Below are 14,621 nucleotides of genomic sequence, written 5' to 3' on the forward strand. Positions count from 1 at the left end.
AATATAGTTGTTGGCCTGTATTTGTCATTCCACTCAATCTCCCCCCCCCCAGACAGATTATGCAAAGAAAGAAAATATTTCTGACGTTGATAATTCCAGGGCCCCATTATTATTCATGTCAGTTATTCAATTTTTTTATGTTGTACTAATTTCTTTTAATCTTTATCATGGCAGGTCACCAGGTGTTGAAAGATGGTGGGCGCTGGTCCGGAGCACTCGACGGGTTCTTCCCAGCCGCCCCGCACGAGGGGTGGTACTTCCCTTCCACCCCTATCTCTCCGTAGAGCCTTGGCAGACAGTCTGTCGACACCACCCGTGGGTTCTTCTTCGTCGGCGGCATTGCCCACTGGGAGAGGTGCTGGTCGGGTAGGGAAGAAGGGGAAGGGTACAGGGAGAGGTGGTGGCCGCGGAAGATCCAGGAGGACTGTTGAGCCGTCCTCGCCACCACCACCAGCTCATTCACCCGAGCATAGGACTACTATGGTCGACCAGTTTGCGGAGGAGGCTACGAGGACTCCGGTCCAGGAGCCTGGTGTTGACGGGCATTCGTCCCATGAGACTCCGGTCCAGGATCAGCCTCGGGTCGAGGTGCATTCGGCCCACGAGACTACGGTTCCGGAGGCTTCACCCGACGCGGAGAGGCCTGGATGGGATACCTGGTCGGATCAGACCGAGTTGCCGGATTGGACCGAGGGTCCAGATGGCTCAGGGGGAAGGGATGTCGGGGATGAGTTTACGGATAGTGAGGGCGATGTGCAGGTGGACGGGGCCACCGTGTACAAGCGTGGTAGTACACGTCTCCCGGTCGTGTCGGCTACCCCCGAGCAGAGGCCGGTGATTAAACCTGAAGGAGATAGGTAAGTACATTTACTCTTTTTTTAGCTTTTGCCTTCAAGTTTGTTCAAATATCTAATGCATTGACCTTATCATACTGCAGGGGATGGGCACACCCTCTTGGAGTCCGCAGGTGAAAGGACGTGGATGTCGCCTAGAGGGGGGGTGAATAGGCGCTTTAAAATAATTAAGGTTTAGGCTTGAACAAATGCGGAATAAAACTAACGTTTAATTTGTCAAGCACAAAACCTACAAACAACTAGGCTCACCTATGTGCACCAACAACTTATGCTAAGCAAGATAAACAACTAAGTGATAGCAAGATATATTACAATAAACAATATGTCTATCACAAAGTAAAGTGCATAAGTAAAGGGTTCGGGTAAGAGATAACCGAGGCAAGGGGAGATGATGATGTATCCTGAAGTTCACACCCTTGCGGATGCTAATCTCCGTTGGAGCGGTGTGGAGGCACAATGCTCCCCAAGATGCCACTAAGGCCACCGTAATCTCCTCACGCCCTCGCACAATGCAAGATGCCGTGATTCCACTAAGGGACCCTTGAGGGCGGTCACCGAACCCGTACAAATGGCAAACCTTGGGGGCGGTCACCGAACCCGTACACGTGGCAACCCTTGGGGGCGGTTACCGGTATCCATACAAATTGCTCGGGCCAATCTCCACAACCTAATTGGAGACCCCCGACGCTTGCCCGGAGCTTCGCACCACAATGATTGAACTCCGAGACACCACCAAGCTTCTAGGACGCCAAAGCATCCACGAAGAACAATATCTAGGGTACTAAGTACCAAAGGTAGTAAGCTTCTCAACTTCTCACTTCCACGATCGCCGTGGAGAACTCAAACCGATGCAACTAATGCAATGGCAAGAACACACGAAGTGGTCAAGTCCCTCACACTCAAATCCCTCCACAACAACGAAAGCTATGGACAAATATGAGAGGAAGAACAAGGAGCTCACAAAGAACTCCAAGATCTAGATCCAAGGGGTTCCCCTCACATAGAGGAGAAAGTGATTGGTGGAGATGTGGATCTAGATCTCCTCTCTCTTTTCCCTCAAGAACAAGCAAGAATCATTGGAGGGATTGAGAGTTAGCAAGCTCTAAGAATGTCAACAATGGAGGTAGAACAAGAGCTCAACGGATGGATAAGACCAAGGGGGAAGAAGACCCCCTTTATATAGTGGGGGAATGAATCAGACCGTTACCCCCACTTACAACCCGAGCCCAGCGGTACTACCGCTGGCTCTAGCGATACTACCGCTGGCTCCAGCGATACTACCGCTGACCCTCCGGCGGTACTACCGCTGACCCTCCAACGATACTACCGCTGGCTGCAGCGGTACTACCGCTGAGCCCATGGTAGCGCCAAGATACTACCGGGCCAACCACCGCCAAGAAAGTCTTCGCAAAAAAGTCTGACGCAGTACAACCGCGAAGATGACGGTACTAAAGTCCCGGAGTGGTACTACCGCTGACCAGAGGCGGTACTACCGCTGGGCCAGCGGTACTACCGCCAGCTCTAACGGTACTACCGCTAGGGCCAGCGGTACTACCGCCAGCTCTAGCGGTACTACCGCTAGGTCCAGCGATACTACCGCTCGCCACTGAAACAGCCATAACTTTCGCATACGAGCTCCGAATCGAGCAAACCCAAGCTTGTTGGATTCAGGACGATGCCAATGCTGATATGAAAATGCCAATGATCTAGACATGTGAGACCTCTATGAATGAAGAACCGGCAAAAACTCCAACATCGAAAACATCATAGTAGTTGCATATGGACTCCGTTTTCGATGAACTCGAGCTTGTCATGAAGATGACCATAAGCTCTAAAACTCACAAAGAGGAACACCAAATAAGAACCAAGAAGTATGATGCAAGGATGCAAATGGTTTGAGCTCTCAATGAACGATACGATCAAGCTAATCACTTGAGAGTCCCCCTTGACAGTACAACATTCTATCCTAAACAGAAAACCTATGAAGGGCAAACCTATACCTTGCACCTCGACCTCTTGAGCTAGATGATGATGATCTTGGCTTCCTCAAGATGGACCACCTTTCTTGATTGCGTTGGCTTGATGAAGACTAGTTGATTGCTCCACCATACTAACTATGGGTGAGCCACTCTTCAGCATACCTTCACAAGTCCATTGCCACCACAATGGACGGCAAGCTTCAAGCACGATATATTCGTGTTGATCCTCTTGAACTTGCACACCGCAATCTTGATGACGATCACCACTTGACGTCATCCTTCATGGGTTGTATGAGATCTTCCTTTTGACGCAAGCCCATGGAAACACACCTAACCCACACATAGAACTCTCACGAAGAACATGGGTTAGTACACAAACACGTAATGGACAATGCTTACCATACCATGGGATCACTTGATCCCTCTCGGTACATCTTGTACGCTTTGTGTGTTGATCATCTTGATTTACTCTTTGTCTGAGATCTTGATCAACCTTGTGTCTCTATGACCATTCTTTGGATAATACCTTGAATACCATCTTGGTCATCATATAAACTCCTTGAACCCAACAGATGGACTTCAAGAAGTGCCTATGGACAAATCCTATAAATATAACTTAAGGCAACCATTAGTCCATAGGAATTGTCATCAATTACCAAAACCACATATGGAGATATATGCTCTAACAGCAGGCTGAACTCCGTCCTTGGTGTGCTTTGCCGGACAAATTTCCCGGGGTTTGTCACGTTGCCTGGTGAGGGTCAGGTTCCTACACTAGGATTTTCCTAGGAGCACTACCAGGCTGCGCAGGCCCCGCCGGAGGAGATCATAGATGGTGTCTTGTGCCACACGAGGGCCGAGATGGTGATCAAGAGCTTTTGGGTAAATTATCCTTTTACACAATCTAAAATTAACAATATAGCTAATTATTGTACTAATCGGTGTTTTCACATTTGATTGCAGACCTTCTATAGGTGTGAGGATGGATATGAGGAGGAGACGGCCAAGGTTCTCGAGGCCGAGTGTAGGCGGTTACTACAGAACTTACGTCACGAGGCTCGGCCGCAGGCTATTTGAGACTACTACGCCACGCGTGGTATTAAGAAGCAGAAGAAGGATTGCCGCAGAAAGTTTCTGAAGAAGGAGCAATACATGAAGGTAATTACCTATTCTTAAGTCCTTCTACGTAGTTTTCTTGATTTCATTCATAGGCGTAGCGCTCAAAATTATTTCTAATAACTTACAGGTGCCCCCGAGATGGTGTGCGGATAAGATGGATTGTTGGGAGGCATTGGTTGATGAGTGGTGCACAAGCAGCTGGCGAGCCGTCCACGAGAATGCGAAGGATCGGCGTAGCCAAATGGTTTGTGTGCCACACCATCAAGGCAGCGCCAACTTACTTCAGTTCGGACGAAACTGGGTATGTGATTTGCTTCATGATTCATGCAATTCATTCCTCATGCTAATATTTTGTTCCTCCCTTTTAGGCGCATCACAATAAGACGGAGATGTCACACTTGTACGACCTTTATGGCATGGACCATAGTGCCTCGTACAAGAAGGCGAAGGCATTCTCTGAGTCTGACCTGGATGATCCAAATAACTTCACCAACATATCATCCCACCACAAGCTCGTGACATACAGGGACACGGGGAAGGCTACGAAAGGGGATGACCTTAACCCTAGCGAGGAACCTTTGGATCCAGAGTTGGTGATGATATCTGGTGGCGGGAGGCCCCATGGCTCAATAGCCATTGGAGATGGGATAATACGTTGTCCACTCACTCTCCCGGAGATCAAGGCGCGCCAGTCGAGCAGTTGTCCTGAGATAACGCGTCGTCCACGACCAGTCGATCTTGCCATCGAGGTTAGTTGTACGGACTAAGAAAACTTTCATCCATTTCATTATGTGTGTCACCATAGATCATTACTTTGGTAACGAGGAATGGTGTTTCAGGCTGCTCTTGAGAAAGAGAGATTGGCAAACCAGGCTGCTCTTGAGAAAGAGAGATTGGCAAGCCAGGCTGCTCTTCGGGCTGCTCTTGATGAGAGGGACCAGACCACGACACGATTGATTGAGGAGGAGAGGGCCCGGAATGAGGGTGGTCAACGGGCCCTGTACGAGCTTTTTGTGGTAAGTTTTTTTCACATTAGCCAAATCATGTGTGTAATGTTTGTTTCATTACTAACTAATACGACCCACTCTTCAGGGTCTGTGCGAGAGAGCGGTCAAGTCCCTCCGCCGATGCCCGTCTTCTCTTCGATTGACACGGTGAGTTTCATTATAAACTAGTATTAATAATTGAGTGTCATCATGCTAACTGAGACATTGAAAAATATCTATTCTGCAGAATAACTCCCGAGCAGCATCGCACGACCCTTCTCGAGGTGTTTCTCCTCCTTGATGACCACTACGGTAAGTTTCTCTTCTCCTCTTTCATATTCTCCTTGCCTTAATTTCCCCAACAATGACATAATTAGCCCATTTAGCTCCAAAATGTCATAATAACCTCAAAATGGCATAAGAACCTTGGTTAGCTCATTAATATTATATACTTAGCTTGTTTTCCTCTAAAATGGGATAATTAGCCCATTTAGCTCCAAAAAGACATAGTTAGCTAATTGAGCTCCAAGAAGAGGACAAGAGGAGAAGAAATAGGAAAAATGAAAAGAAAGAAGAAGAAGAAGAGAAGAAGGAGAAGGAGGAGGAGGAGGAGGAGAAGGAGGAGAAGGCCAAGGACCTTCTAGTCCTTCTCCTCCTCCTCCTCCTCCTTCTCCTCCTTCTTTATTTCTTCTTCTTCTCCTCCTCTTCCTCTTTCTTCTCCTCTTTCATATTCTCCTTGCCTTAAATTCCCCAACAGTGACATAATTAGCCCATTTAGCTCCAAAAAGACATTATAAGCTCAAAATGGCATAAGAACCTTGGTTAGCTCATTAATATTATATACTTAGCTTGTTTTCCTCCAGAATGACATAATTAGCCCATTTAGCTGCAAAAAGACATAGTTAGCTAATTTAGCTCCAAGAAGAGGAGAAGAGGAGAAATGAAAAGAAGGAAGAATAAGAAGAAGAAGAGAAGGAGAAGGAGAAGGAGAAGAAGAAGGAGGAGAAGAAGAAGAGAAGAAGAAGGAGAAGGAGCCCTCCTTCTTCCCCTTCTTCTTCTCTCCTCCTTCTTCTCCTCGTTCTTCTCATTCTTCTTCTCTTCTTCTTTTTTCTTCTTCTCCTCCTCCTTCTCCTTCTCCTTCCCCTCCTCCTCCTCCTCCTCCTTCTTGTTTTTCTTCTCCTTGTTCTCTTCTTGCTTCTTCTATTTCTTCTTCAGTTTAGCTTATTTGTCATATATATGTTGTTGTTCTTCTGTGTCTGACTTTCTTATTCCCATTTTGCAGATTGGATGTACTACATGCATGGAAGCTGGCATTGATGGAGTGCTTTAGTTCTAGTTTTCATTTGAGTTGATGAACAATGTGGAATTATATGTATATGTATATATGGATGAACACTATATGTGGAACTATATGTATATGTGTTGTGACCTATATATGTGCTATGAATATGGATGAAACTTTGTGCTATGAATATGTGTTGTGACCTATATATGTGCTATGAATTATATGTGCTATGTATATGTATATGTGTTGTGACCTATATATGTGCTATGTATATGTATATGTGCTGTGAAATAAACAAAAAAAAACTGTGACAATATGGGATCTTTGCCGTCTGCCAGCAGATGGCAAAGACCTTTGCCATCAGCTGACCGACAGCAAAGGTGCCACATGGCGCCCAGCTGTGCAACCTGGGCAGCAGCAGCTGGCCATATAGTATCTTTGCCGTCCGCTTCCAGGGGGGCACACGGCAAAGAAGAGGGCACAGAGGAGGGGGACGAGGGGTAGGCAGACGACAAAGAGTGGAGGGGGGAGGAGGTGGAGGCAGACGGCAAAGAAGAGGGCGGGAGGCAGACGGCAAAGAAGAGGGGGGAGGCAGACGATAAAGAAGAGGGGGAGGCAGACGACAAAGCCTCCGTTAGCCCCTAACGGAGGCAACGCCTGCCAGCTGCCGTCTCGACATATTTGCTGACTGCTCTTATGAAAAGCTGAAGGCAAAGCTCTTTGACGTCCGCTTCGGTGAGGCAGACGGCAAAGAAGCTACAATGCCGTCGTAGACTGACGCAGAAATTTTGCCGACAGTGGGATTCTTTGCCGTCGGTGGTTTACTCTTTGCCGTCTGTGATGGCAGACGGCAAAGAAGCTAATTCCTGTAGTTCCACATTGCTAACAAAATGGCTAAAAACAACTTTGTCCATCCAAATTAACCATTACCCAGCATTACCCAAACCCTAACACTAACCCTACATCTTAACATTAGACATAACCCTAACCGTAAATCTTAACTTTGTACACCAACATCACAATGCCACACTTTTGAAACAACAATACGCATGAACATCATATAACAACCACAATTTTCAAAACTAGGGTTAGGAACCACATGAACAAAACAATCCAAATAGACAAAAACAACCAATAAAAATTTGTGAGATGAAGGAGGTTACCTGAAGGAACAGAAAAGACACCGGATCTACGGAGATGCCCAATCAATTTCCACATATTTGAGAGGGGGATAGTGAGGGAAACAAAGGGACAAAAGAGAGGCAGCTCGAGATAGGCCAATGGGGAAAAGAGAGTGTGTGCTGAGAGGTGTATGAGAGCTCCACGGGCAACTAAAATACCTAGATGAGAAACACCAAGGACAGCGGCGTTGCTGGAAACGCATACGGGCTCGGCGTTTCTGGCCTGTCACGTCACCAGGCAACACGTGCTCCGCGTGGCAGTGGGCCAGGTCAGCAACGCAACGCATCTCGGCGTTTCTATGCAGATTGGCAACGCCGCGGTCTCTCGTGTTGCCAAAAGGGTCAGATCGTGAAATTCTTTCCGGTCGAGTTCAATTGTGATGAATTTCGTGCTCAAGGTCAAAACAGTGATTTCTTCCACTATCCCAGCCTTTGGTGTCAGGTCATCAAATCCACTCGAAAAACATTAGAAGGATCGGGATCAAAGAATACAGGGTATTGATTCCAAAAAAAATACAGGGTATTAATTTCAAAAAAAGGAATACAAGGCATCAATTTTAGGAATTTAGACGTTGGGGTTTGTTTCTGTCAAACTCTATAACCTTAAAGTTTAAATCACACTTCATTTCCCTTTTTTCAAATCAAAACCTTACCGTCGGAGACCGTGACGATAGGTAATATTATCCTACCATCACAGACTACGACGATAGAAAAAGATAAGATCATGAAGTTTTTACAAATTAGGGTCATGTTGGACTTTTTGAAAAGGGTCAAAAACACGAAAATAATCAATTAATTCCTAATAACCACACATAAAGAAAATGCCCCCGCGTTGTCTCGGCTAAGGCAAAACGGGCGGATCCCAGCCCGCACCGCCGGGCCGCCCTCCCACCCTACTTCCTCCCTTCGTCGTCGCCAGAGGAGGTCGTCAGGCTAAGCCTGGGCGGCGGACGGCGGCAGCGGGGTCGACCTCCTCTCGCGAGGCTGCGAGAGCTCAGGATGGAGAGGCTCGATCCCCTTTTCTGCGTCGTGAGCTGGATCCGGTTGCGGGCTCACATGCGTTGTCGTCGTCCCTATGGGCTTCTTCTTCGGCGGACCGCCCCTGGCGGCAACTCTCATGGGGTGGCAGTCATGGTTGCATCATTGTCGGGCATCTGGCTTCAGCCTGCTGCTCTCTTTGACGGTCGGGGGCGGATGCGCCTCCCCCTTCCCTGTGACGCGCGTCCATGGTCGGGACGGTGGCTTGCTGGGTTGTGGTGGCCCCAGTTTGGCGTTGCGGTGGTGGGATGCCAGATCAGCCGGATCTGGCCCGTCTGCGTCTTCTTGACCGACGGGGAGGTGAAGTGTGGTGGCTCTCTGGTGCTGCGGGCACGGTGGCTCTAAGAGAGGTTGGCGGTCAGCGAAGGTGCTATGCATGAAGATTCTCGTGGTGTTGGGTATGCTTCGGGCAAAAGCTTGTCCGGTCTGGCTGGCCAGTGGCATCGGCGTCCGTGGACGTCATTTAACCTTCTTGGAGGCGTCATTGTGGAGTCCAACATCCTCCTACATCCTCGAATCTTGCTCTTCGGGTGAAAGCCTAAGGCCCAGTTGGGCCGGGCGGCGACGTCGTCATCGTCGCTTCCCTGTTTGGGGCGTTGCCTTGAGGAGCATCACATCCCGTTTGCATGCTTCATGGGAGCTAGCGGCATTGCAGTCGGCTGGTGCCCGTTTGGCAATGCAGATGTTTGTGTGGTTTCAGTATGTGGCAACAATGGCAGCTTCGGGTGGAGTCAGGTTTGCTGATGGTTCTTGGTAGTCGGTCTCTTCCACCATGTTCGAGGAGTCGTTGTGTCCCGCTTTGTCTTCCTGGAGTGGGAGATGCTGAGGCGGGCCCCTCGCGGTGACGATGACACGAGACGGGCGGTCGGCTCTGGCGCTCGCTCGGCGCAAGCCCAACGCTTTTCTCCTGCAATGTTCGTCGACAAAGTAAGAGCTGCTTGATCGCCGGTGCGTGTGGCTGTCTGTTTGGCATCGGCCAGCACAAGCCTCGACGCTTGCTTGCTGTGAGGGCTTCATCGGTGGATGTCGATGGTGGAGTCGGAGTCGCCCTCGCGGAGGTGTGATGATGATGACGCCGGACTGCATCCTCGACTACGCTTTTCTTCTCGACGGCGTGGGTGCATTCTCGTGTGGGTTGTCAGGTCATCCGGTGTGCCTTGTTTTTACGGCCCTATTGTGACATTTTTGCTTGGTTTTTCGTTTATTAACCGAGCAATTTTCTCTGACTTTTTTTAATGAATACGGTTCTAAGGGACCGGGTTAAAAAAAAACACGAAAATCGGCCTCCAGCGGCCACGTCTTCCGTATATAAACAACTGAAAACGAATCACCTCCACATCGAAAACGAATCACCTCGCCACGACGCCACCCGCATCGACATCCCTCCGCGACAACTCAAAACCAGCGCCTCACTGTCACCGACCCCGGCGATCATCGGCGAACAAGGGATCAGTGTGCTTCCCTCTCCAAACGCGAAGATGGACGAAGGGAATGTGGCGCAGCAGCTTAAGCAGATGACGGACTTCATCCGCCTGGAAGCTGTCGAGAAGGCATTCGAGATCGAGGCCGCCGCCGCCGAGGTAACGCTGGTTTCCCCTTATATTGCGCATCTTTCTCTAGATGACTGCATAGTTTCGGATCTCGGCTGCGATCGGCGAGATACGCGTCGCGGAGGGTTGGATCTGTTGCATTGTTGCTGGGGTCGCGCATTGGAGCGGACTGGGGCGTGGATCGGACAGTGGCGTCATCGTACGAAGTCTATGTTGGGGGTCCATGGCTTACCGGTGTTCTTGCTGGAGTTGCGGTTTCGATCGTGTTCTCTATGGATTCTCCATCGCGTAGTGCTGGACCGGGGAGTTGATGTTTGTAATCGTAATCTGGGGCACTGCGTTTTTTGCTGATTCTCTCTAGTGTGGCGCCCAAATAAGCCAAATTATAGTGTACTTATGTTCGAGTGCTACTACTAATTTGGAGATCCATTTGTCTTGCGTTTACTAGGAAGTTCTATTATAAAAGGCTGTGCTAAGAGGAGCCTATAATATACAATGCAAATTCAGAAAAGTGAAAAGCTAGAACTTCAGATATCTGTTCCCTTGAATAACTCTGTTTCCTTCATTGAGTTGTCCGTTCTTCTGGATAATTAGGATATTTTAGTGTTCTCCTCATGATTTGTGTGATGCCTTTTGAAACTTTGAACTGATGAATGATAGTTTCCCAGGAATTCCAAATCGAGAAACTACAACTGGTGGAAGTTGAAAAGAAGAAGATCAGGCAGGAATATGAAAAGAAAGAGAAACAAGTTGCTATCAAGAAGAAAATGTAATCCTCATTCCCGACCACACTGTTTATTTTATTTTATTTTACAAATTGCACACTGGCAAACACTTGCTCCCCATAAGAGCATCTCTAGCAGACCCCGCATTTTTGTGACCCGCAAAAGCCGTTTACAGTTCAACGAAGCAGGGTTTTGCTGGGCGAAATCTTGCGCTGCAGAACAGACACCGTATATGAAACTGTATAATTTGAAAGAAAGCATTTGCGGGCGAAATTGCAACCACTCATTCAGAGTTCATTACTTAGTACATGATCATACATACTACATTCAGAGTTCATCACTTACTAGAGGGGGGTAGAGGTAAACTAACCCTACCGGAGCTCACCGAAGCTCACTGGAGCTACTAACTATCCTACCGCACTATGCAAAATTGAGCTCACCGGAGCTCGTGCGTTAGTACATGCGGCAGCGCTCAGTCGTCATTGTCGGAGGAGAGCTCAACGTAGATGCGCTCCTGCGCAGTGGCTTCGTGGCGTCACTCCTCCACCTTGTCGCCGATGGCGAGGGCCGACGCAACACCCTACTCGTAGAGCACGGTGTCGATCTCCTCGTCCCTCCGGCGGCACTGCCGGTCCTCTTCCGCCTCCCGCGCACTCCGCACCAGCAACGCGGGCAAAAGGCTGTCTGCCTCCATCGGGGGGAGGAAGTCCTCTGGTCCGCCGCCGCCTCCGCCTCCGGCACGTCGCTCCGGCCCCGCCTTGGCCTCCGGCTCCATCTTCACCGGCGGGAGCTCCTCTAGCTCCCTCTTCACCGGGGGGAGGGAGGAGCGCGAGCTCGACGCCTCAGAGAAGCTGCCAGAGAAGAGGCGGCCGCGCGCGCGCTCGTACTCCTGTCTCGCGACGGAGGAGCGACGGCGGCGGCGTCAGGCCCCACTGCGTGTACTGGCGGGCGGCGCGCTTCCGCGCGGCGTTGGATCTGACACGACGAGCCCTCTCGGGGTCATCGTTGCCACGGCCGCTGGAGTTGGCCATCTATGGCGGTGGATTGGAGCGGCTAGGCGGCGGAATGGAGCCGCGCGGTAGCGGATCTAAGGCGCCGGCGGTAAGGTGTCGGGACTTTTCGCGGCGGCGGAGGGATAGGGTTTCGACCTGCATCGAGCGGCCGAACCCGCAGATATAGCGGTCGAGGGGTCGCGTTTACGGGCCACCACAAAATTTTACGGGCCGGGCCGCGTTTACAGTATCTAGTCTGGCACAAAAAACGGCCCAAATCTGTATAATCGCCGGAATTTTAAGTTCTGACGATTATACGGGGTCTGCTAGAGATGCTCGAAGTCGTTGATATATAACATTTCACCTTTTTGACACATGACCTGCTCATGTGGATATAAAGAAAACAGAACAGAAGAATAACTCTCTGAAGTTGATTGTGTGTTACCTTATGCAGTGAATACTCAATGCAGCTCAATGCTTCCCGAATTGAAGTTCTTCAAGCTCAAGATGATTTAGTAAAGTCTATGATGGATTCAGCACGGAAAGAGCTACTGTACCAAAGCCGAGATCATCAATCTTACAAGAAACTTCTCAGGATACTTATTGTTCAGGTCAGCAGAGTGGAATTTGCATCATTTTCTGTAACGTGAATATGAAGCATGAATATCGTTGCAGCTATTGCAAGTAATAACTCATTTTAACCAACACACATCTCCATATGGTTGTTAATGCATCCCCTGTTGGCATGTATAAATGGCTGCCCTTAAGATGAGACACACGGAATTTCAGTAACTAACCGGTTCCCTTAGTGCCGATCTACCATTTTCAAGCCATTCCCTGGTCGCCCTGGGGTGGTAGGGTTCCATGTCGAGTTTGAAAAAAATCCGATGCTGAAACACAGGCAGTCAGGCACGTTTTGAGAAATGTAAAAGAGTGGATTATTTCTTGCACCCCCCCCCCCTCTCCCGAAGATAGCAATCAAAATTGGCTAAATTCAACTCAAAATTTCAATCTGTTCTTTAATTTAGTCAGGCAAAATCGCAGCACTTGATGTGATTTTTTCTTCAAAAAATTGTGTTCTCCATCTCCCTGAAGAGTAACATTTCTACTTGTTAGAATGGATTTGTATGTGTTAGTTTTCAAAAATTATATATATTCTTTGATTTTACAAATTTTATAACATGAGTAGGCAATAGTTGCATGCAAAGTAGTTGCTGTTGTTCAGAATCATTAGACTTTATCTATCCATAAGTAGAGTGACTTAGACCTTCCTTTTTTTTAATAGCCTCTATTTCCATGATTCTTTCATAATTTAAAAATTGAATGTAATTGATGCTTGAGTATTATCTAACGCATAAAGTTACCTGACCAGAGCTTGCTGCGTCTGAAAGAGTCAGCAGTTATTCTCCGCTGCAGGAAGGAGGATCTTGAGCTTGTTGAATCAGTCTTGGAGTCTGCGAGGAATGAGTATGCGGAAAAAGAAAATGTATATCCGCCTGAAATCATGGTAGACCGCCATGTCTATCTGCCGCCTGCTCCCAGTCATTACAAGGAACATGACCTGTCCTGGTAATACTTGCAACCTTCTGTGGATAATAAGCCACAAGTCCTCATGCTCATTGAATGATAAAAGTGTAGATTTAAATATCTAAAGCTTACTCTTGTACCTTTTAATTTAGCTCTGGTGGAGTTGTACTGGCTTCTCGAGATGGAAAAATTGTCTTTGAGAACACGTTGGATGCTAGACTAGAAGTGGTTTTCAGAAAGAAGCTACCAGAGGTATGTACTGTGTTCTTTTTTATTTGGCCTTGTCATTTCATAAGTGATCCTGTTGAATGTTCCCTGCATGGTTGACATTACATTCTAATGGACACAATGGGAACTAATGCAGATAAGTTCAGCATTTTAGTGTATTTAGTGTTCCTGTGATTGGTAGTAAAGTTTTTTTTTTTTTGCGGGGATAGTAAAACCATCTTCTTGGTGAACATATGCAACTTACAGTTTCCATGTTCCAGCCCTGCAGTTATCTAACACAAATACACCTTTGATCCTTTACTATATGCTGCTTTCTGAAAGAATGAAAGGCTCTTGTTGGGTCCATTGTCATGTTCCCCACTTGATCATGGTTGCCTGCCTTTATATTCTGTTGAGCATATTCTATGACTGTAACTGCACAATTAGCGATATGTTTTCTCTCCTTGCTACCACGATCTATTAACATTTGTGTGGCACATGTACCTTTTTCAGATCCGTCGAAGCCTTATTGGGCAGGTAGCTGCATGAAGAATTCTTATAAACATAATGCTGCACAGTTGCTGCTTGGCGTCTCTTGATGATGATCTTCGAGTAATCATTTTTGCGGTTCACCAGTAATTTACAGGCTCACTCTTTTGGTCAGGGGGGAGAGCCCTTTGTCACTGATGACTCGAGACTTTCCTGTGCCACACAAGCTTAATAAGATGAACATACAGGATCGGGCGATTTCCCTTAATAAGGCATCAATGCGTGTAGTGATGCCATTTATGTGAACACGAAATTCGTTACCTCAATGAAACTAGCCTCTTCGATTTTCATATGGCTGATTTAGAAGAAGTACCAACTAACACATCACACAGATAGCACCAGGGGTGTACCCTTAGGTGCTCTCTTTCATTTAGTCAAATGAAGTACATTTCTAAAAGTGATGTGATTTTGAAAATTTAGTTCATTTTTAAACTAAGTTTGTTTCATTGAACCAGAGATGGTTTGAGGTTATCCTAAGGATCACAAATTTGTATTCCTAATCATGGCTAAGATGTAGAACCCATTTGAAATTATGGATAGGATAAAGTCTTTGGTTCAATAATCAGGGCAACAGTAACAAACACGTCAAATATGGAACGTCTATTTTCCCATTATAGCATCTTTGATTT

The 14,621-nt window shown here is 47.6% G+C and overlaps 1 protein-coding gene across 1 annotated transcript; it reads left to right on the top strand.

Moving 5' to 3' along the window:
* The first annotated feature begins 9,783 nt into the window (after positions 1–9,783).
* LOC123443196 (V-type proton ATPase subunit E-like) lies at positions 9,784–14,282 on the top strand. The gene is made up of 6 exons (XM_045119495.1): positions 9,784–10,022; positions 10,661–10,761; positions 12,164–12,320; positions 13,082–13,278; positions 13,389–13,488; positions 13,957–14,282. Exons 1-6 carry the CDS (start codon positions 9,921–9,923, stop codon positions 13,990–13,992), a joined length of 693 nt encoding a protein of 230 aa, XP_044975430.1. The 5' UTR covers positions 9,784–9,920; the 3' UTR covers positions 13,993–14,282.
* The last annotated feature ends 339 nt before the right edge of the window (positions 14,283–14,621 follow it).

This window comes from Hordeum vulgare, chromosome 3H, assembly GCF_904849725.1.
Source record: "Hordeum vulgare subsp. vulgare chromosome 3H, MorexV3_pseudomolecules_assembly, whole genome shotgun sequence".
Taxonomy (NCBI): Eukaryota; Viridiplantae; Streptophyta; class Magnoliopsida; order Poales; family Poaceae; genus Hordeum; species Hordeum vulgare.